The sequence below is a fragment of the Salminus brasiliensis genome, chromosome 22 (genome assembly GCF_030463535.1).
Source record: "Salminus brasiliensis chromosome 22, fSalBra1.hap2, whole genome shotgun sequence".
Taxonomy (NCBI): Eukaryota; Metazoa; Chordata; class Actinopteri; order Characiformes; family Bryconidae; genus Salminus; species Salminus brasiliensis.
The window spans coordinates 23,822,890-23,845,974 of NC_132899.1; the positions used below are offsets into that span (position 1 = coordinate 23,822,890).

The 23,085-nt window shown below is 42.3% G+C and overlaps 1 protein-coding gene across 3 annotated transcripts in view; it reads left to right on the forward strand.

Annotated features, from left to right (window-relative positions):
- The window catches only part of rhbdf1b (rhomboid 5 homolog 1b (Drosophila)), a 61,718-nt gene extending 46,932 nt beyond the window's left edge, over nucleotides 1–14,786 (forward strand). For 2 of the 3 annotated variants that reach the window (XM_072666848.1, XM_072666849.1), the window contains 15 exons: nucleotides 570–783; nucleotides 1,052–1,258; nucleotides 3,412–3,534; nucleotides 4,384–4,547; nucleotides 5,739–5,990; nucleotides 6,072–6,183; nucleotides 7,062–7,136; nucleotides 7,370–7,531; nucleotides 8,059–8,159; nucleotides 8,256–8,319; nucleotides 8,600–8,694; nucleotides 9,361–9,436; nucleotides 10,299–10,399; nucleotides 10,546–10,699; nucleotides 12,764–14,786. In XM_072666848.1, coding sequence (XP_072522949.1) covers nucleotides 570–783; nucleotides 1,052–1,258; nucleotides 3,412–3,534; nucleotides 4,384–4,547; nucleotides 5,739–5,990; nucleotides 6,072–6,183; nucleotides 7,062–7,136; nucleotides 7,370–7,531; nucleotides 8,059–8,159; nucleotides 8,256–8,319; nucleotides 8,600–8,694; nucleotides 9,361–9,436; nucleotides 10,299–10,399; nucleotides 10,546–10,699; nucleotides 12,764–13,183 — 2,320 coding nt within the window. In that variant the 3' untranslated portion in view covers nucleotides 13,184–14,786. The remainder of the gene's footprint in view (nucleotides 1–569; nucleotides 784–1,051; nucleotides 1,259–3,411; nucleotides 3,535–4,383; nucleotides 4,548–5,738; nucleotides 5,991–6,071; nucleotides 6,184–7,061; nucleotides 7,137–7,369; nucleotides 7,532–8,058; nucleotides 8,160–8,255; nucleotides 8,320–8,599; nucleotides 8,695–9,360; nucleotides 9,437–10,298; nucleotides 10,400–10,545; nucleotides 10,700–12,763) is intronic. The other variant, XM_072666850.1, reaches the window with a different exon arrangement.
- The last annotated feature ends 8,299 nt before the right edge of the window (nucleotides 14,787–23,085 follow it).

Here is a 23,085-nt window from a genome sequence, read left to right on the forward strand (position 1 = left end):
ATACTGAAAAATGAATAACTTGTACTAAATGACTGGCAATTTAAATAAATAAATAAGAAGGGGTGTGTCTCTGCCTTTATACAGCATTGTATCAGTCTCACAGCTGAAAGAATCTTGCATGGAGGAGTGGGAAACACTTTCTCCCAGTTGATGTCAGAGACTGGTAGATCCTTATAGAAAACGTCTAACTGAGGTTATTTCAGCAAAGGGGGGAAATACCAGCTATTAGGGCATAGGGTGTTCTAACTTTTTCCTCACTAGAAATTTGCATTTCCATTTATTACATTTTACATTTTAAAGACATTTTAAATTGAATTTCTTCTGTTGTGTGTTTGCTTATATAAGCTCCATCTCCCAATAATGATCAAGTAAAGATCAAATGTTTATATGTTTAAATATGTTTAATATGTTATATTTTTATATGACTGTAGATGTTATCTACACAGGAGGGTTCCTAAAGTCCCTGCTGCATTGAATTTCACATTACATTATGTCAGAACTAACTACTGCATTGTTGCACTGTATTTTTCTATTTGGGCTGTGTGCTGATCATCTTGCTCTGTCTGCAGGGGCACGGCGGACTGGTTTGGGGTCAGCAAGGATGCGGACACCACACAGAAATGGCAGAGGAAGAGCCTGCACCATTGCAACCAGCGCTACGGCAAGCTAAAGCCTCAAGTTATCCGCGAGATGGACCTGCCTAGCCAGGACAACATCTCCATCACCAGCACAGAGACCCCGCCGCCTCTATACTTGCCCCCATCACAGCATGGCATACAGAAGGTTTGAAGGAGGTTTCTTAGTTAACTACTCCATGACACATGACATGGTGTCTGACATTTTAGTTTCCAGACTTCCAAGCTTCACTACTGTGTTTCGAAACTGATATTCAGAACATTGATGTATAGGCAGTATGACCTGCAGCAATCCTGGGTGATATTGATTATCATCCATCATCCATCACTGATTGTACCAGAATTGTGGCCTCCCTGAGGTTTTGCAGGGGTTATGGTGTTTTATTTATTGACACTGAGGTCATTGTCCTCTGCAGATCGTGGACCCGCTGGCCCGGGGTCGAGCCTTCCGTAACGTGGAGGAAATTGACGGTTTCAGTGGGCCTCAAACTCCCATCACCCCCGGTGCTGTTTCCCTGTGCTCCTTCACCAGTTCCCGGTCAGGCTTCAACCGGCATCCGCGCCGACGCAAGAGAGAGTCCGTCGCCAAGATGAGCTTCAGAGCAGCCACCGCACTGGTCAAGGTTGGACTACATTTTTTGTTTGCTTGTGTTTATTATGTATGAATGCACATTAATTGCACTCAATAATTACAGTGCAATACACTGATTTTAAGATATTATGGATCTGTCTGTAGTGTATAATTTCTGTAAGTCCTCTAATATTTCTCAGCGGTCAGTATCCACTTGATGGCCAGATATTTTTGGGTGGGGAGCTACTTTTAGCCTAGCACTTACGTTGATATGTGGGAAAATCCAAGCGACACTGTTGTGTTTGATTGACTTGTACCAGTGCCAGACACACTAACATGCTACCATGTCAGTGTCCTTGCTGTGGTGAGGATGAGCCACCACCCAAATAATATCTGGCCAGTGAATATCCTAGGAAATGGACAGTTCCAGAGTGGTGATCTGTCACACCACTACTTGTCTCAGTCTGCTCTGTGTTTATGGAGGCGCCATGATGCATTGACACGCACTGCACTGCAGTCTGTGACTCCAGCTCACCACCAACAGAGAACAGAACTGCGTGACTGGGTAAAATACAAGCAAGCAAACACAGTGTCCATTATTGAAGTCAGACAAATAATCGAGGTCATGTCCATATATTGTCCGATAAGTTGATAGGGTGATTATCATGACAGGCCTGGCCACAGCCATCCGTTGTTGTGATGCTAGCTCTCACCTTTAGCTTTCAAAGAGAACAGAAGAGGTACCTAACGTTCTCATCCAAGCATGTTTAGATGTCCAATCCCATTGCATAAACAGCAAATGGGAAAGATGCAGTTGTGCTTTATAGCATGCGCTAGTCTTCACCCTGTAAACACAGATATCGCTGTGTGGTTGGGGGAGTCCTTGCTAGTGGAAGAAATTGGATCAATATTGGGTAATTTATAAACACAAGGCCTGATATTTTAAACTATAAACAATTAAGATAAACTATAGAAAAACGATAGATCTGCACCACTTTAAAAAGGACACAAGTCTCTTCAACAGCTGGACTAATTGTTTAAAGAAGGCGTTTTCTTTTCCAGCCTTCAGAAGTGGGACACGAATGGACTTGATCCGTCTTGTATTTGGTCTAGTTGCTAGTGTCTTGCAAATCATCGTAACTCAGGTCCCATGTTTTTGCATCTCCTGGCGTCTATCAAGTCTGGAATGATTATTCTCAAACAACCATGATCATGCCACAGTTGGCTCAAATGGAGCCAGCATGTTAGATTACAGATCAAGGATTAGAGCTTAACTCTGCAGTGTCTACAGGACCATGATTGTGCACCTCTGGTCTGGCTGGTGTGCTCCATCATGTGAGATTTTACCAGTTTGCAGCTTATTGTTGGAACAATGAGAGTCTTCTGCTGGAGACCAAAGAGACCTCGACAAAAAAGTTCTTTGAGCCTCAATGCCAGCTCCCTTCCAGTCCTGGTCCTGGAGTACCCATGGCCATATTTAATAATGAGGGGTGTTGAATGAGCTGATTAGTAGTGTTATAGCTCACAGAACACCAAAATATATAAAGAAGACATGGTCATGGTTGTTTGAAATAATCATTCCAGACTTGATAGACGCCAGGAGATGCAAAAACATGGGACCTGAGTATGATGATTTGCAGGACACTAGCAACTAGACCAAATACGAGACAGATAAAGTCCATTCGTGTCCCACTTCTGAAGGTTGGAAAATAAAGTTCCTTCTTTAAACAATTAGTCCAGCTGTTGAAGAGACTTGTGTCCTTTTTAAAGTGGCGCAGATCACGCTAGGACAAGACTGTGTTGAGTAAAGCCTGCACTGGGCCGATTATCACAGATTTCTGTGTGGTGGCTCACTTTTGCATTCTTGTTTTTGTCCCTTTCATAATCTGTTATGTAAAAGTTGATCTGTAGGCCCATCTTGTCGGACCTGAATTTGGTGCAGTTCACCCGAGTGCATCTGCCCAGATGAGCAGGCCTGGAGTAATGATAACAGATGGCCATAGTAATTCCTCTGGAATGCTCAGCTGTTAGTCAGCTGGAATATTCCAGAACAGAGATAATCCAGCCTCCGCGACAACAGGAGTGCAGCATCGTCCTTAAACATGTTTCCCTGCTTTTAAAGAACAGCCAGTACTTGTTGATGTTGACAAAGGTGGTGGTGATGATAATGATGATGAAGATGGTCAATACTGTTTCTGCTTTCAGGGTCGTCCACTAAAAGAAGGTACGTTGCGGCGAGTGCACAGACGCAGCTTTGCAGCAGCCAGCTTCATAGAGGAGGACACGGGGGATTTCCTAGATGAGCAGGACACCTCCTTCTTCACAAGGGTGAGGCTGCCAGCAGCACTTAACCAACTGATCCCTCTTAATTCCCTCTTCCAACACTGCCCTCTATTGGCTGTTTTATGGAAAATCACATCTGCTTTTCTGCTCTCACATATGTCTGATTACAGATTATCTGCCACTGGTTCCAACTCCCATAGCAATTGAGTTCAGTGTACCAAAGGCATCTTGGGGTTAAGCTCATCTTAACTAGTAGAGTGCTCAGGCATCAAGAAATCATCTTTGTGCTTTGGAAATCCCACCTCTGTTTAGATAGTATGAATAGTGTAATATAGTTGGTATCATTGTTTTCTTCCATGCAACAGTTTGGAGTATAGTTCCCCACCCAGACAGAGACTCTAGAACACTACACTTGTCTCTGTAACTGATGAAATTGAATCAGATCATCTGCCAGACTCCATAAATGATGTGAAAAATAATGTAAATCCTTTAGAAGTAGAGATTAGGCCAGGGGTGCTCAGTCCTGGCCCTGCAGTGTCTACAGGACCATGATTGTGCACCTCTGGTCTGGCTGGTATGCTCTATCATGTGAGATTTTACCAGTTTGCCTCAAACAATTCTTTGAGCCCTTCCAGTCTTGGTCCTGGAGTACCCCGGCCATATTTACTAATGAGGGGTGTTGAATGAGCTGATTAGTTGAATCAGGTGTGTTATAGCTCACAGAACACCAAAATATGAAAAGTGAGGGTAATCCAGAGTTGGAAACCCCTGTCTTACACCATAAGACAGTAAACGTAATAAGCATTTAACTGTACATTAGCACTTATAACACTGAATTGTCTGGTCTGGTCACTCTTTGTTGAGTGTAATGAAGCCCTGTGTGTGTGTGATTAGGATGGGCTGGTTCAAGAGGAACTGTCCACATACGCAGACGAAGTGTTTGAGTCGCCCTCTGAAGCCGCCATCCGCGTCAACGACACAAACAAAGTAGCCGATGAGTTGGACCTGACTGGCAGTGCCCTGGACAAGACCGACTTAGAGAGGAGTCACTTAATGCTGTAAGCTTCACTAACTTAACTCCCTCTCACTCTTTAAAAGTCACTTGTAAGCGTCACTGACATCATACCTACAGTCAGACACATGGTGGTGGTAGTGCGATGGTGTGAGGATGTTTTGCATAGTCTCCATAGTTTGCTATTATTGAAGGAATCATGAATTGTGTTCTGTACCAGAGAAGACTTGCAGATTGTCTTATGTTCTTCTGTCCATGAACTGTAGCTGACACTTAATTGGGTTATGCAACAAGACAGTGGTCCAAAACACTGACCTCATTAAAGCTCTTGTTGCTAAACGCAATCAAATCCTCACAGCTATGCTACTCCAAAAGTACAAGGCCTTCCCTGGACAGTAGAAGTTAAGGTTACTACAACAAAAGCAGGATCAGCTGTTTTTTTTAACACTCTTAATTTTGGAAGAAGCAAAGAATGAGCAAGTGTCCCAATACCTACCTCCCAATATATACACCAGTCAAAAGTTTGGACACATGTGGTTGAATGTGTGCTGGTCAACATCTGTGTGCTGGTCATCTAAATGCTAGGGTGACCATATAGAGGACACTGGGGTGCACACAGCTGGCCACCGTTGTTAGGATGTCATGGCTGGTCAGCTGGGGGTAGGGGGTTTAAAGTCTAAATTGTAGGTTGAACTGAAAGGAGGAGATTAAGCGTTAATGTTAATGCATTAACATACTGTAGAAGCATGGGTTGAGACATATGTCCACCCTCAAGCAAACACATGTCCACAGTCTTACCCATGTGTCCACAGTGAACTCTTATATGGTCATGCTTGCTTGGAGCAAATGTTTTTAAGATGATGGTCAGCACACATTCAAGCAGGTGTGTCCAAACTTTTGACTGGTACTGTATGTGCAACCAGGTTGATTTAATATTACTGAGCACATTGATTCCAGACATCTGCACACACACACGTGTAATGACACATGTCTGGCTATTTGTATACGTGTAAGTCACTGAAATTTATTCATTGCCACGACTTCAAAGACAGTCCTCAACAAAGATCCAAACAAACGGCAAATCCAGACACTCACAGATCCAGCCTGAAGTAAACTGTAGAACTCGGAAATGTTCAGAACTCAACAACACAGCTGAAGACGAGCGAGCGCTGAACGCTTTCAAGTGTGAATCACAGCTGTTGTGTGTGTGTCTCTCTCTCTCTTTCTCTCTCTGCAGGCCTCTGGAGAGGGGCTGGAGGAAAGCCAGGGATGGCACGTTGATTCAGCCGAGGGTGCGTTTACGGCAGGAGGTGGTGAGTGTGAGTGGTCAGCGCCGCGGTCAGCGTATCGCTGTTCCTGTCAAGAAGCTCTTTGCTCGAGATAAACGTCCGTATGGCCTGGGGATAGTGGGCAGGCTGACCAACCGCTCTTACCGCAAACGCATCGACAGCTACGTGAAGAGGCAGATAGAGGACATGAATGACCACAGGTATAACCTGTCAACATCTTTAATATTACAGTAGAGAATTGCCATTGCGCTCTTAATGACAGGTGTTTCTTCATCCTGCAGGCCTTTCTTCACTTACTGGATCACGTTTGTCCACCTGCTCATCACAATCCTCTCAGTTTCCATCTATGGAATTGCGCCTGTTGGCTTCTCCCAACACGAAACTGTAGATTCTGTGAGTTCACCCTGAAGATTAAACCACTGCAGTCGTTAAAACCTCATACCTGTTTTAAATAATAGCAACCACAGATAAACAACATTGCAAACACCTGATATACAATAGCAACCACTTAGCAACACCATAGCAACACAATAGCAACTTCTTTGCAACACTATTGCAGCCATCTGTGACACCAAAGCATCCAACAAGCAACACAATAGCAACCACTCAACATCCACATTGCAACACCACAGCAGTCATCTGTGCAACACCATAGTAACAACTGATTAACCATACAGCAACACCATTGGAACCTCCTGGGATACCAAAGCAACTACTTAGCAGCCATCTAGGATACCATACAACCACCTACCAACACCATAGCAACCACCTAGCAACCAATTTCAGCCAATTCAAACACCTATGAAACTATGGCAACCACTTAGCAACCATCTAGGATATCATAGCAACCACCTAGCAACATTATAGCAGACATCTATCAACCATTCAGCAAGATCTGCACATATTAAACAGATATCAATCACCTATCAAGTCATAATAACACCATAGCAACCATCTAGCAGCACAATAGCAACCACTTTGCAACCACCTAGCAACATCAAAGCAACCACCTATTAACTGTTCAGCAAGACCTGCACCTATTAAACAAATATCAATCACCTGGAAAGTCATATCAAAACCATAGCAACCACCTAGCAACATTATAGCAGCCATCTGTCAACCATTCAGCAAGATCCGCACATATTAAACAGATATCAATCACCTGGAAAGTCATAATAACACCATAGCAACCATCTAGCAGCACAATAGCAACCACCTAGTAATATCATAAATAATACTTAAACTTTCTAACAAATTCTTTTCTATTCTAGGTTTTAAGAAATAAAGGTGTTTATGAGAATGTCAAGTTTGTGCAGCAGGAGAACTTCTGGGTTGGACCAAACTCTGTAAGTTACTGCCTGTGACTAGATTGTTGAAAACAATTTTCTGGCCCAGTTTCCCAAAAGCATCTTAGTGTTAGGATCATCTTAACTGGTAGAGAGAGGGCTCAGTGTGAAGCATGCTCGGCCATTTAAGATCGGTCTTAGGTGCTAGGATGCTTCTGGGAACCGAGCCCTGCTTATTAACACTGGGTTAAATAAACACTTGGTGAAATACTACATCATGTCCTGTACTGTAGGAAGCGCTGATACATCTGGGGGCGAAGTTCTCGCCCTGCATGCGCCAGGACCAACAGGTGCATGATCTGATGCAGGAGAAGAAACAGAGGGAGCGTAACTCGGCCTGCTGCGTCCGAAACGACCAGTCAGGCTGTGTACAGACCTCTCAGGAAGAGTGTTCAGTCAGTGCCATTCACTTCATCACTACACATCTCACTTCTTCTTAAAAGACCCACTCCTTAAAAGAACACCTAAAAAAGGATGTTTCTATGTACAGTATAGAATCAATACAAAAGAAGGTCTTCCCTGGACAGTAGAGCTAGTGAATATACTATATGGACAAAAGTATTGGGACACCTGCTCATGCATTGTTTTTTCCAAATTCAAGGTTATTAAAACAGAGTTTATCCTGCTTTTGTTGGAGTGACTGTCTACTGTCTAGGAAAGGCTTTTCACTAGAGGTTAGAATATTGCTGTGAGGATTTGATTGCATTTAGCGAAAAGAGCGTTAATAAGGTCAGGATGCTGGATGATCACCACCCCAACTCATTCCAAAAAGTATTAAATGGAGCACCTTCCACTCCTTTAGCCTATGCCTGGCATTAGGCATTGTGCCAAGCTGTGTGTGCATTTGCACATTTATGTCAGAATGGGTGCAACTTAGGGATATCCATACATCTCTCTCTCTCTCTCTCTCTCTCTCTCTCAGAGTACATTGGCTCTGTGGGTAAAGTGGCCTCAGCACCCAAGTGTTCCCTATCTTGATGGTAAATTACGCAATTATGGCTCAGTTTGTCACCAAGACCCCAGGTAAGGTGCCCTCCTCTTTACTGTACACTGAGCATTAACTGAGCAGCACTGTGCTGCAGACGTGTGACAGATCGCCGTGTGTTGCTGTGATTTTAGGACGTGTCTGGAGCCGGCCTCCATCTCGCCTCATGAGTGGCCTGATGACATCACCAAGTGGCCGGTGAGTGTATCTTTGTGACAGTACCAAAACATTTTAGCATAACTATATACTATATATATATATATATATACAATATCATCACTGAAGGTCATGTATGGTCTTTTTGATTATTTCTTTATTTCATCCATAGAAATTAGAGATTTGTGCATATTTCATCACTGGTTTCTCTAAGTAATAAAAAGTAATAAGGGCTGTCTTCTATTTCTAGTAGTGCCTGGCAGCATCTGGCTTATTGCTTTAGTCACAGTGAGGGTCACTAATGTTGACTGTGTGTTTTCAGATATGCACCAGGTACAGCAGTGGAAACCATACAAACCTGCCTCACATAGACTGTGTCATTACAGGCAGGCCGTGCTGCATCGGAACCAAAGGAAGGTGAGAGTAATCCATAGAGATCTATAGACACAGACAAAGTGTAGTATTTGTATCTGAGTAAATCTAGAAGTACTGATGATATGATATGATAAAGCTAAAAAGTTGACGCTCCTCCTCCTTCCATAAAATCTATCTCTACCCTCCTTTACATTTCTGCTCTTCAGTCTTCCTCTGTTTTTCAAGGGGCTGGGTTTGGCATTCAAGCTTAAATCAGAAGTCAAATGCCATCTGTTGATTTGTTAAACTTAGTAAAGTATTGATATTTTGACTTCTAGTTGAGTAAAAGTTAAAAGGTATGTGTTTATGAAAATATTTAAGTATTCAATTCCAGGCCTTTTAAAATGGTATTTTGATGAACAAGTTGTAGTAAGCCTTACAGGCCACCTTAAATCAGCATTCTGGAGAATTTACCCTTTTTGCTCCCTGGCTTCTCTACAGATGAGGAGTGGAATTCACTTTTGCAACAACTTGATTTTGAAGCTGCTATTTTAATGTAGAAACTTTACATACTGTTGCTTTAATACAATATTACAAAATATTGTAAAAAGCAAAATAACTTTTATTATGGATACTCATGTGAAAGCTTTCATACGTTGAATTAAATATTTCGATATGTTACAGAAGTGTTGTACTTTACCCCCCCTTATTAACTTTTTCATTGTGCAGGTGTGAGATCACATCCAGAGAGTACTGTGACTTTATGAATGGCTATTTCCATGAAGAGGCCACACTGTGTTCCCAGGTGAATGTACATACCTCTCTATTCCACTGGAACATCATTGCATCATTGTTGCTTCATGAGTGGGGTTGAGGATCCCACTTGCTTTTGTTTGTTGGTAGGAGTGAGGTGGTGGCATGATTACCAGAGTTATGCTTTCGTTTACATTATAGTGATTATTTATGTATGTATTTATTTAATATATGTTAATTTATTTTTAACACCAACTAATCATCTGTAATATTTGAATATGCTGAATATAAAATGAGCATTAGCAGTACTAGTTAGCAGTTTCCCCAAACAATCACAGTGTTAGTAGAGATAGTGTTCAGTGTGAGGCTTGCTCGACCATTTAAGAATCTTTTTGGTGCCTAGATGCTTTTGGGAAACCTCTATAATCAACTGGGAAACTCTGTCTAAGCACTACAAGGCCTCTACATGGTACTGCAAAAAAGGAATTCACAGCAGTGGTGAAACCTGCTAAATAAAGCCATTTTGGGAAGGTTTTATAAGGAAACCATCTATAAAAAGTTTTCTATACAATCCACAGAATCAGGCAAAGAACCATTTATGTTTAATGTAAAAAGAAAACCCTTGAAGAACCCCTGTGTGTATTAGTGTGCCTTGCAGGGAGATGGTTGCCGTTTACTTTCATTATTACAGTTACAGAATATAATAGGGTCTTATACCATGGTACGCAGTACTTATAGGTCTCATATAGCTCTTGCTAAATGTAACCAGTAGAGGGAGTATAGAGTTGGTTATTAGAGATGGTTAGTTGGTTTCTCACACAGCTCACAGAATAAACTGTACATAGAAGACCACCACTAGGTGGCGCTCAAAACTCATGTGTAAATAGAGCTCCCTGTAACATGCCTTCCTCCAGGTTCACTGCATGGATGATGTGTGTGGCCTGCTGCCTTTTCTTAATCCAGAGGTGCCAGACCAGTTCTATCGGCTGTGGCTCTCTCTCTTCCTGCATGCTGGGTAAGCGCAAGGTTTGATCGTAATCCAGCACTGTTGGCACTCTGCACTTTTCCACATGTCATTCAGATCATCTGTATTTTAGCTGAAGTCTAGAAAAGACTAGAGAATCGTATTCAAGGCTTTACCTGTCTTGTGTTTCTGCTCAGGATCCTGCACTGCCTGGTGTCTGTGTGCTTCCAGATGACCATCCTGAGGGATTTGGAGAAGCTAGCTGGCTGGCTGCGAATATCCATCATCTACATCCTCAGTGGCATCACAGGCAACTTGGCCAGTGCCATCTTCCTTCCTTACAGAGCTGAGGTGCAGCGTTTCTCATAAACCTATAACTTATGGTGCTTTAATAGTAGTCTAGAAGGGTATAGGGCTATAGTAGTGGATAATAAGTGGAGTTAAGTTTAAAAGAGCCTATATTTGACATTTACTTAGCACTTCTCCAAAAAACTTTTTTGGAGAATTATTATTTATTATTATTATTATTATTATTATTATTATTATTATTATTATTAATTATTTCTCTCTCTACACCATAGAATTAAAGAGACAAATCTATATAATGCACCGGAAAAGTCTTCAGACCCCAGCCATTCTTCTCTACAGATTCTCTCAAGCTCTGTCAGGCTGGATGAGGGCCGTTGGTGGACAGCCGTTTTCTGGTCTCTCCAGAGATGTTCGATTGGGTTCAAGTCAGCACTCTGGCTGGGCCGGAGGAGGTCATTTACAGAGTTGTCGATAAGCCACTCCTGCTCTGTCTTGGCTGTGTGCTTAAGGTCATTGTATTGTTGGAAGGTGACCCTTCAGCCCAGTCCGAGGTCCCGAGCATTCTGGATCAGATTTTCATTAAGAATATATCTGTACTTTGCTTCATTCAGCTTTCCCTTAACCCTGACCAGTCTCCCTGACCAGCTGCCACCACCAGGCTTCGCTGTAGGGATGGTATTGAGAAGGTGATGACCAGTGCCTGGTTTCCTTCAGACATACAGCTTAGAATTGAGTCCAAAAAGTTCAATCTTGGTTTCACGAGAGCAGAGAATCTTGAGTCTCACAGCCTGAGGTGCTTTCAAGTGTGTTTTACTATATGGCCACTCTGCCATACAGCCCAGGTTGATGGAGTGCTGCAGTGATCGTTGACCTTCTGGAAGTTTTTCCCATCTACACACAGGACATTTGAAGCTCAACCAGAATGACCATTGAATTCTTGGTCACCTCTCTTACCAAGGCCTTTCTCCCCCATTACTTTGGTTTGGATGGGGAGGCCGGCTCTAGGAAGAGTCCTGGTTGTTTCAAACCTTCTCCATTTAAAAGTTATGAAGGCCACTGTGCTCTTGGGGACTTTCAGTGCAGCTGAATTTTCTAAGATAATTCCTTCTGTAGCCTTCAACAGATCCATGCAACACCTCCACACAATGCTGTCTCTGAGCTCTATAGGCAGTTCTTGGCCTCTCATGGCCTTCTATTTGCTCTGATATGCACTGTCAGCGGTGAGACCTTATATAGACAGGTGTGTGTTTTTCCAAATCATGTCCATGTTCATATCAGCTGAATTTACCACAGATGGACTCCAAGCAAAGATAATCAATAGAAATGGGAGGCCACCAGACCGAAATTTCACGTGTCATAGCAAAGGGTTTTTCCTTTTCAGTAGATTTACAATAAGTGAAGATCTGAAGTTTTCACTTTCTCATTATGGGGTATTGAGTGTATAATGCTAGAACAAGGTCTCAACATAACAATATCTGAACAAATGGAAGGGTCTGAAGACTTTTAGAATGCATTGTATGTAAATGCCCTCTGCTCTGTCCTGTATTTTGTGTCATTCAAAAAGCAGCCCAGGCCAAAATACACAGAATAAGATGTTAAACTGCTCACAAACTTCAGAAATACAGTAAATTTCATCCTTTAGAACAGCTACAGTGGAACTTTTAATTTCAGACAGCCAGGAACAGCACAGTGTGTACTTCTTAAGACAGCAAAAAATTGGGCTGCAGTAACAAATTTCCTTATATCTTATATCTTCTATAATTTAATGAGCTGCTAAACTGCTGCTGGCTTGAAATGGGCAGTAATATGTTCAATATGTTCAAGGTTGTGAGGTCACACCATTTCAAAAAAGCATTAAATTATATGTTTTGAAACGTTAAGCAGTTACACAGGAAAGCATTTTTTGTTTTTACTTTAACCCTTGTGTTGTCTTAAGGGGTCAACACAAATGACCCACCACCATGTTTAACAGCAGAGACAACCCCTTAAATGATTTCAGCCTGTAAAAAGATGAAAGCTGAAACTGTTCACCACCAGGGACCCTAAGGACAAGGGCAGCATACAGAAAAATCCAAGATGCTTAACTCAATACGTTTTTCACCTTAGGTGGGCCCAGCAGGTTCTCAGTTCGGCATCCTGGCGTGTCTGTTTGTGGAGCTCTTTCAAAGCTGGCAGATCCTGGCCCGTCCGTGGCGGGCCTTCTTCAAGCTGCTGTGCGTGGTGCTCTTCCTCTTCGCCTTCGGCCTGCTGCCATGGATCGACAACTTCGCCCACATCTGCGGCTTCATCTCGGGCTTCTTCCTCTCCTTCGCCTTCCTGCCCTACATCAGCTTCGGTCGCATGGACATGTACCGCAAGCGCTGCCAGATCCTACTCTCGCTCACCCTCTTCCTGGGCATCTTCTCCGGCTTTGTGGTGCTCTTCTACGTGTACCCCCTTAAGTGCGAGTGGTGCGAGTTGCTCACCTGCATCCCTTTGACTGACAAATTCTGTGAGAAATACGACCTAAATGCTCACCTCCACTGAGGCCTTACGGAAAGCCCGTAACACACTGACCCGCATTGTACTGTTGACTGTTCTAGCATAGAACTTTAATTGGATCTGACCAACAACCCCAAGGGGACAATTCCAACCTCAGCCTGTCAGAACCTGACACAAACCCCATCCACAAAACACAGGCAGAATAGAATTCCACGCTCTTAATCATATTAGCACCTGCTGAGATACTTTGAGTACGAATGTTACCGTAACTATGGCAGCTGTCATCAGATCATTAGTAAACAATAAGGACTTTAATTAAGTCAAGCCCAATTAAGCTTTTGGTTCACTTAAACAAATTCATTCATTTTAAGGTTGGCCTTGTGGACCTCTAGGACCTCCAGACCTCCAGACAAGCTCTGTTCTAGTATCAAATGACCCAGTGTGAGTATTTGAAAAGTGAACATTGTAGAACATTGTAGAACAGATTGAGAGGAACAGTGTAATGGAGGAGAACAGTACAGAACAGGTGTGATGAAGAAGAATGGTCTGAAAGGAGGAACATTCTAAAACAGCGTTAAAAAGGAAGCCATTCTAGAACACAGTGATGGAGAAGTACAGTCTAGAACAACTTCAAATGGTGGAAAACTGTAGAACAGATTAAAACAGAGAGGAACAGTGTGATGGAGGAGAACGTTCTAAAACAGTGTTTAAAAAGAGGACAGTCTAGAACACAGTGAGTGGAACATGGGGGAACATTGTGAAACAGTTTGACTGAACAGTGAGGATGGGGAGTATGTTCTAAAACAGAGTTAAAAGGGAGAACATTCTAGAACACAGTGAAGGAAAAGAACATTCTAGAACACGTTGAATGGGGAAACATTCTGCAGAACAGTCTTACTGAGGAGAACATGCGGAAACTCTGAATGAGGAAGAACATTCTAGAATAATGTAAATGCGTGAAAACATCTTAGGCCTGTGCAAAAGGAGAAGAACATCAGAATAGTTTAGATGGAGAGAACATGTTAGAACATGCTAGAATAGTGTACTAGAACAGTGTGCTGGAGAAGAACAGAATGGGATAAAACATGCTAGAACATCCTGACTGGTGTTTGCTGGGTCAGTGTGCTTTGGGGCTGGAGGAGCAGAAAGCCAGAAGAGGACTTATCAGAGACTTATGGAACAGCTCACAGACTCCTCCAATGAACTGACAGTAGATCAGTAGCTCTGACATGCTGCAGTGGTTCCACTGCAGTCTGTAGCTGTTATGCACTTGCTGAAGATCAAGGGTTCTAATCGTCTTTATTGGACAGGCTCAGAGAAACGCCCTCCCCAGAGGGGAGAGGTGACTTAATGCCTCCGGTGCCTTGTTGATCAATACCAACTGCTGCCGTATACGTGTCGCATTAACTCTGAGCACTTTTCTTATTAACCTGTAATAACATGTTTACTGCTGCTGAAGTGGTGAATGTTATGGTAGCGTTTTAGCTGCCTGCTCACTTGTACTACAGAATACAATGAGAGTAAACTGAACGCCCAGTGTGTCCTACTCTGATTTTCTGTTTGAGACTGAGAAGAAGGAAATACACACAATATAAAAGTCAAAAAAAGGAAAAACGACAAATTTATAGATTTATAGTTTCATTCTCAAAAATAAAGGGTGTTTTTGACAGCAGTGGTTATTTTGAAGCAGCTGTCCATTTAAAATGGCCAGTCCACACCTGAACCAGGTATTCAGTGTTCTTAATGGCCTCAGGGGTGTTGGGGTCTGAAATAGAGCAAAAGTGTGGATTGACTGTGGTTCTCCTTTCCCGTGGCAGACTAGGGTTCTATTCATTGGCTGGGCAAGAACAGAGTCCTTATTTAAGACCGCTAACGCTACATTCACCTACCTGTGTAACATGATTCATAGGTAAGTCACTCTGGATAAGAGAAATGTCATAAATGTAATTCGGCAGAAGATGCTTTGGGACTTGAGAACCACTACTTTAATTAACTGGTAACTGTTCTATGGTTCCTTGATTAACCAAAAGGGGTTCTTTTATGGGTGGATATGTTTAGCATGGCTGTATAGTTGAATGAATGGATGGTTGTGTGGGACAGTGAGTGGATGGAGTGAATTATGGCTGGATGTAAACATAGATGATTGGATGGAGGGGTAGAGTCTGGACTCACCAAAACCAAGATAAGCGGATAAGATGGATGGATGCCTGGATAAGACAGTGTCCAAAACTATTAAACAAGCACAGAATTAAATCACCAAACACCACTAAACTACAGAACGTCATGTAACTGTTCATCCAGCCTGAGCTCTACATGTGATTGTGCCCTCAGAAACATTCTCCTAACAGACAGACAGCGTTATCACTCAGCTGTCTGAGGTGGGGAACTGGCAGGTGAGGAGAAGGTGTGGATGTAGCCCTCTGATGAGAGCGTTGTTCTTTATTCAGTGTGAGTGTGTAGAGGAAGTTAGTGTTTTGGGTGTGCCGAGCTGTCTGCTGCAGGCTGAAGGATGTTGCTGTAATCTGGCGAGCATCAGTGCAGCAGTGCATTAATGGAGCTTCATCTTCACGGCTCACCGTCTCTCCCCTACCTCCTCCTCCAAAAAAAAAACAACAAAAAAAGCTCCTCTCTATTGTGAGCTATGTTAATTACACCCCCCTCCCTCCTCAATCCCAAATGTAGCAAACACAACACAACAGAGCCTGTGTTAGTTTAGCTGAGATGGTAATTAAGAGCAGGCAAATGAATGTGTGTTGGGCTCCAGGCTGCTGAAGTCGCTCGAGTGCTCTTCTCCTGATCACACACTGCTCACAACAATGCCTCTGTGATGCTGCAGTCTGCGGCTGCACGATACAGACTTTTTTTTTGTTGGTTGTTTAAAGGAACAGGCAGCACAGACACACACACACACATTCTTTTTTCCTCCTCTACCTGAAGCCTGACCTGAAGCTTGACCTGAAGCGTGACCACTGGAATGGAGCACATAGGCTGGTGGGTAAACTAAAGGTGGGTTTACATTCAAGTAATAATAAGATGGACCATGGTTCTCAAAGGGGGGCCCTTAAAGATATATATATATATATATATATATATATATATATATATATATATATATGTGGCAGTTCAATAAAGTTCAAGTCTGATTAAATGAATCTAGACTTGATTAGATGTGGATGATCCATATTAGGATTTATTTTTCCCCAAATAAACATCCAGGCCACAACATCCCTTTTCAAATGCAGGAATGGAGACTACGAATCAGTTAAAAAATTAAAAAATAAATGATTAAAGTCCAAGTATTTACTTTGAGTAATACTGGAGTACAAATAAAGCACACATTTTACAAAACTAAGTACAGTAATGAAGTGCAGCTACTTCCAGAGTTTTCTAGAACTGTGTGTTAAATTCAAATAGACTACAGATGCTACAGGGACTTCTTTGGTACAGTGGGTACAGTGTAATAAACTTTTTGGCCTTACTGCGGTCCATAGGCTTTTAAGGGTTTACAGCATAACATTCCTCATATTATACAAAGGGATTATTGCAATACAGGGGGCTGTATTGGCTGACCAAAATAGAACCCACCCCTTTGTAGCTCCCCCCTAGGACTAGCAATGCTCCCGACACTAGGAGGGTATAGACTTAACACATATCTCCTCCAGTACATGAAAAGCCAGCCACTGACACTTTTCACACTGTTACTGAGGCAACTTCGCTGGGCAGCCGACACACACAGAGGAAAGCTTTAGATCCCCAGCTCGACCACACCAGGCCAACATTGCTTAATAGTGATAAGACGGTGAGACAGGACCATCTACCCATCCGGAGGGACAGCAACCAATTGTGCTCTCTCTATCTGCGGCTGCTGATGGCAAAGTGTTGTGGCTCAGGATTTGTAACGCATTTAACTGCCGAGCCCAACTTCCAGCAAACATGACCAACGCTGAGAATTCTGCAGCACAGTCTGCCACAGAATTTGGACAAAAATTTATTTATTTCCCAAACCATCACACTACCACCACCATGCTTCACAGCTGGCCTAAGGTTCTTACTTTGAAAAAGTAGCTTTAGTTTTTTATAGATAAATAGAATTCATCTGTCCATAACACTTTGTTCCAGAGCTCAGGAGGATCATCTAGTTATTATCTTGTAAACCTGAGACGAGTGAGAGTGAGCAATGGTTCCACTGTGCTATTCTGCCATGGATCCCATTCTTGCAGGAAAGGTTGTTGTTGGGGCCTATATCATGTCCTGGATGATGTTACACCTTGCTCTGGAGAGATTTGGGGAAGGCTTTTCCCTTACTGGGTAGATTACTATTCCAAACTAACCTCACCTAGACAGTATGGCTCTGATGGCTGTATGGCTCTGGCTTCCTGTAGCTGCCCGCATCAGATTCGAACTTGAAGCTGGCCTACAAAGCCAAGAAAGGACCAGCCCCTCTGTACTTGATGTAACAGCTTGGGTAAATTGCAAAGCACTTTTGTAAGTCGCTCTGGATAAGAGCGTCTGCTAAATGCCGTAAATGTAAATGTAAATGTAATGATTGTTGTTCAGTGAAGTCCTAAAGCCTTAGAAATGGCTTTGGAACCTTTTCCAGGCTGATAGGCATCCACAGCCTTTATCTTTATCCTTTGTCTTTAGGAGTCTCTGTTTTCTGTGGCATAGTGTGTGCCTGACTGGACAACCTGTCAGCTGCCAAGTTCACTTTGTTTTAAAGGCCCAAAGTTAAATTCCTATTGCACAGGGCTGGCCCAAATCAAGGCTGGTCATTAACTGAGGCACTGACACTGGTTACTGATTACCGATGCTAATGAACTACATTAAAATGGTTGTATCTCAATTTAGGAGTTCAGAAAGGCAAAGGCAGACACTTTTATATGGCACTGTAGAAGATCACTGTTCTCACACAGTTTGGATATGTCTGATTCATATTACTGACATCAAACAAGCAGCCATAAAACAAATAAAACCCAATTCTAATGATTTCAGCTTCAAACCTGGATCATATGATCCAAAAAATGTCCGCTCCACCAAATTTTCAATCATTAAAATAAATTGTTTTGCTGTAAAATAATGGATAATAAGAACCCACTGACCTTTTTTAAGTGGTGTATATATTTTTTTTTAAACACCATTTTATTAACTTGTATGACTTTGCTATCAGCAACCAGAGTCTGGGAGAGCACAACTGGCCGTTCTCTCTCTGAATAGGCAAGTGGCGCTCTCTTCCCTCATCCCTCTTCAGCGATGTCAGCCGGCACAAGCACCTGTTAGCTAATGTGGTGGAGTTAGGGACCCGACACTTTCCTCAGAACATGTTGGCTGCCCGTTAGTGCCAAATCGGCAGCAGTTAAAAAATAGGCGGTGGCTGGTTTGCGTGTTAAATCCCTACATTTGGAGTGTCTGGAGCATTGCTAGTGCTACAGGTAGTTACAGACAGGTGGGTTAATTGGCAGTCCTAAATATATAGAGAAAAAAAGAACAAAGCCACTAGTGAACATATAATGTATCTTCCAAATTTTAGATGTAAGGTAGATCATGGTAAATTGGTAAATTAGTGTTAAATTACAGAAAAATACTTTTTAATATGGGGACTATTTTGCCTTAGGGACACCCTTTATGCATCTCTCCACCAAAAATAAATGTAAACATGGCAAATCTTCATAACCATGTCATACCGCTTCACTTCAACTGAGCATTTCACACCCAACCACTCTGTTGCTTTTTACTTTTGGTGAAATTCTGTAAAATTTGGTGATTACACTATAATACTTACAGCTGATATCTGTGATTGGTCAGGATGCTAACCGCTCACAATAAAACATTCTACGATTGGTTACAGGATAATTTGCATATCAGTAACTAACTCAGACAGGGCACAATGTAAAACACTAAGGCAACCCTCATAATCAACAAATTGCAACATTTTTCACGTTTTGTTTCCCATCCTCTGTTTTACCTCCTTCGTATTTCTCTTTTCTCTGTGCCTCTACTGCTCCATCGTCTCCTTCCCTCTCTCTCTCTCTCTCCTGCTTAAGGACAAAGGAACAGCTGAGAGAGGCAGCCAGGGCAATCATAGTAGCTTTTTTTTTTGCACCTCTATACATCAAACCCACCCCGGCACTACAGAGGAAATTAGCCTAGTCTCTTCCCCAACCCCCACACACTCCACACGCTGCCCTATAGAGATGGTAATTTTAGGGTAAGAGGGCCATATCACAAATCATTGATCAGCATCAAATCAGCTCCTCTAATCCCTCCACTTCAGGCCAGCTACAACAGCCATTCACTGATTAGCCAAGCTTTACATCTTTCAAGACACAGTGCTGGCCTGCATCTCCGTGCTTCCCATCTCTTTATTTCTGATATTTTTGTGTGACCCACAATCTTCATTCCACTCACATTTCTGCATTAAAGCAGCTTTAAGATATTGCTATATTGTTAATCTATTATTTGGATATTTCAACATGCATATTAATGTATATTCCATTTAGGGGCCCAAGCACTAAATGTACAGAAACCCTTTTTGTTTGTTTGGCTACTCCTATTTCTCTTTCTCTTCACATTCATTTCTTTAACTGGATTTAACATGTTGCTATAGTGTTATTCTGACCATTGAATATTCCCACATGTTGCAGTAAGGCATATTCTCATTAGGGGTCCAAGCACCAAAGGTACTGAAACCCTGTTATTTTGTTTGTTTGTTTGTTTGTTCATTTTGCAAGCTCACTTTCTTACTTCCCTTCGCATTATTTGATGTTTAGTCCTTCAGCTGGCTTCAACATGTTGCTTTAGTGTTATTTTTGTTTGTATATTCCCGCATATTGTAATAACACATACTTTTTAGGGGTCCAAGCACCAAAACTACTGGAACTGTTTGAACTGTTTTGTTTGTTTGGTTATTTATTGTGGTTGTTTTCTTCTTTTTACTGTCTCAGCTGTCTCTGTTTCCCTTTCTATACTGTATATATTTATATGGCTGTAAAATCTTCACCGTTATTCTGTCATTTGCATCCTCGTCTCCTTTCTTTTTTAGGCAAACAAGCTACTAAGGAGCCCTTTTCAGCATTTTTGCATTGGTTAAAAAATAATGGCTGTTGCTTATAAACAGGTTAGGAGTTTAACAGTTGACCTCTTTGGTCACTGGGGGGACATTTTTGTCTTTCCAAGCATGAAGATTAACCAGAGCTCTCCTGTGTGTGGGGCACTCAATTAAAACACCCATGCAGACCTGCTGCTAAGGCTGGAAAGCTGTAGCCTTCTTCTGGATAAGTCTTTGTGAATGGGGCTGTGAAATTGCAATATGCGATATGGCGGTATCACAAAAGATTGTCCTGCATTATTTTGGCCAAAATAATGTCTTATTGTTGTACTACTTGAAGCTATTAAGATAATAATTGCAGCTCAACATGTGTTAACACACTAACTCAATGCTCCAAAGTATTGCAGCCCAACCTTCTACCTTCTACCTGTAAATCCCCATTATTTTTTATCACTGTTCTCAGACGCTCGCTATAGCTAGAACCTAAACTCTTCATAGGAGCTCTAAGATTTGGGCCATTCTGAAGAACCAGAGTCAGTCACTTCCAGTACAAATATGCAATACACAAAAAACATGAAGGCATTACAATGTGTTGTGTACCATTAAAACATGAATATCATAGTGTATAAAGTACATGTCATCATATCTGAGAAATGATAACTTTATAAGAGACGTTTTAATTCAATTTAATGTGTCTTAAAGGTGCCATAGATTGCACTTATTAAGTATTATAATTGATGTTTGCAGTAGAAATAATAAGTATGTGACTTTAGTTGGGGTAAGCAACCAGATGCAGATGCTCAGATGCAGTTTTACACACCCACTTACGACCCTCCCAGCCAACATGGGTGGAATGTGGGCTAGGTGGGTTCCAGGTGGGCATGGGTTCTGAGTGGATTTGTAGAAACCTTATTACTGGGACCCAGTTGAGCTTCCCAAATCTGCCCCATCGTTAATCTCACATGGGGCCGATCTCGGCTCGGAATGTACAACCCAGATGGGGTTCATGCTTTACTCCTCCTGGTCTCATCACTGATCCTGGTGGGTATCCATATGTGGGGCCAAAGTGGAACCCGAGGACACAACTTTCAGGTTGTCAGCTGGGCAATCCATACAGGCCTCACATGGACATGTTGGTTATTTTGCCTCATTTTGAAACAAGCTGTTTGTCCTTTTATGGTGAGCTTATGAAGAAAATGATGAATCCTTATTTTCTTAGCTGGTTAACATCACCACAATGGCTCACAGGGACCAGTATGGTATAGCACAGCACAGCATAACTTGCTTTATTATTAAGACTGTTAATAAAAACATTATAATTATTTTTTGTAATTATTCCAGATAGTGTCTTGACAATAGTCGTTACGGCACTGTGTGCAGTTAGCTAGCTAAACAAACTTGTAGCTTTTAGCCTAGGAAAGATACATGCTTGCTTCACCAGGTGCTGCTCGCCTTGCTTCCATATTCTCTTAAATTAGCTCCTTCATTTAACCTCAAGACTGTTATGTAACAGCTTGGGGGTTTTGGAATTGGCAGTTTTACAGCTTATGTATTTACCACACTTCTATTGGTCCATTCATCATGAGATGTTCACACACACACAATCATTTCATATCACAGCAATCAAATAAAATTCAGTGTACTCAAGTCATACACACATAGCACAAATTACAAATACATAAATATACATACTGAAGCTGTGTGCAGTTACAGTACATACAGTGTTTGTACATACAGTAATGTAAGCTTATATAATATGTACAGTTAAAGACGTCCACTACTGTTAGTCCATCTACACTTCAGTCTGGGTGCTAGTTGTCCACTGCAGAACTCCGAAAACTGAATAAGTAAGATAAACTACACATTCTGCATCCCATCCGTGGAACAGAGACTGATGCTGAGGGACAGTACTGATGGGGGTGGCTGCTGAAAGCTGACCCTGAAACTGGACCCAGGCAGCTGCGCAGCAGGTGGTCAGTGGCAGGCCGTCTCTCCTCATTGTCCCGCAGACGGGGGCGGCAGGCTCCCCCAGAGCCGCACCAGGCGCGGGCCTTCCAGGTAAATGAGTGGGGGTGTACGCATGTATGTGTGTGTGTGTGTGTGTGTCACAGCGCACCTGCTCCAGCCACCACAGTCATGCCTGAGTGGAGAGAGAGCAGCCCCAGTCCCAACATGTGACTTATCAGCCACCTGTGCACTGCCTTCCTGTCATACTGAAGGGGAGAGTGCATCTGATAGACGACTTTTCAATAGGCATTAGTCAAAGCGCAATGAATGTGGTGCACTGACCCCAATATGAGTGCATTATGCAGGCTATTAGCGGGATTAATCTCCGTTACTTCAAGCAGGTTAACTAGGACTCATGATCTTTCTTTGCTTTTTGACAGTGTCGTGATAAAGGGCCTCAAAGGCCTTGTTTATCACTGCAACTCGTGACATGGGTTGTGGCAGATACACTCTTAAAAAAGAATTGTTAATTAACAATCAACAACACATTACTTGTGTATTCACTGTCTTTAAAGGGACTGTATCTAATTTACATTACATTTACGGCATTTAGCTGATGCTCTTATCCAGAGCGACTTACAAGGTTACTTGTATTACAGAGGTGGGCCAATGTAGTGTTAGGAGTCTTGCCCAAGGACTCTTATTGGTGTAGCGCAGCATAGTCACCCAGACCGGGAATCAAACCCAAGTCTCCCACGCGGTGAGGTAGCTCACTAGCAGATAGTGGTATCATCTGTTGCGCCACACCAACTATGAAATCTAAATCACACCAACCAAATCTCATAAGTTTCTCCCTTTGAATTGAATAGTTTTATTCATTTCTGCATGACAATTTTCAATCCATACTTGGTCTCTTAAAATACATCAGGCTAATCCTGATACTGTGCCTTTAAGA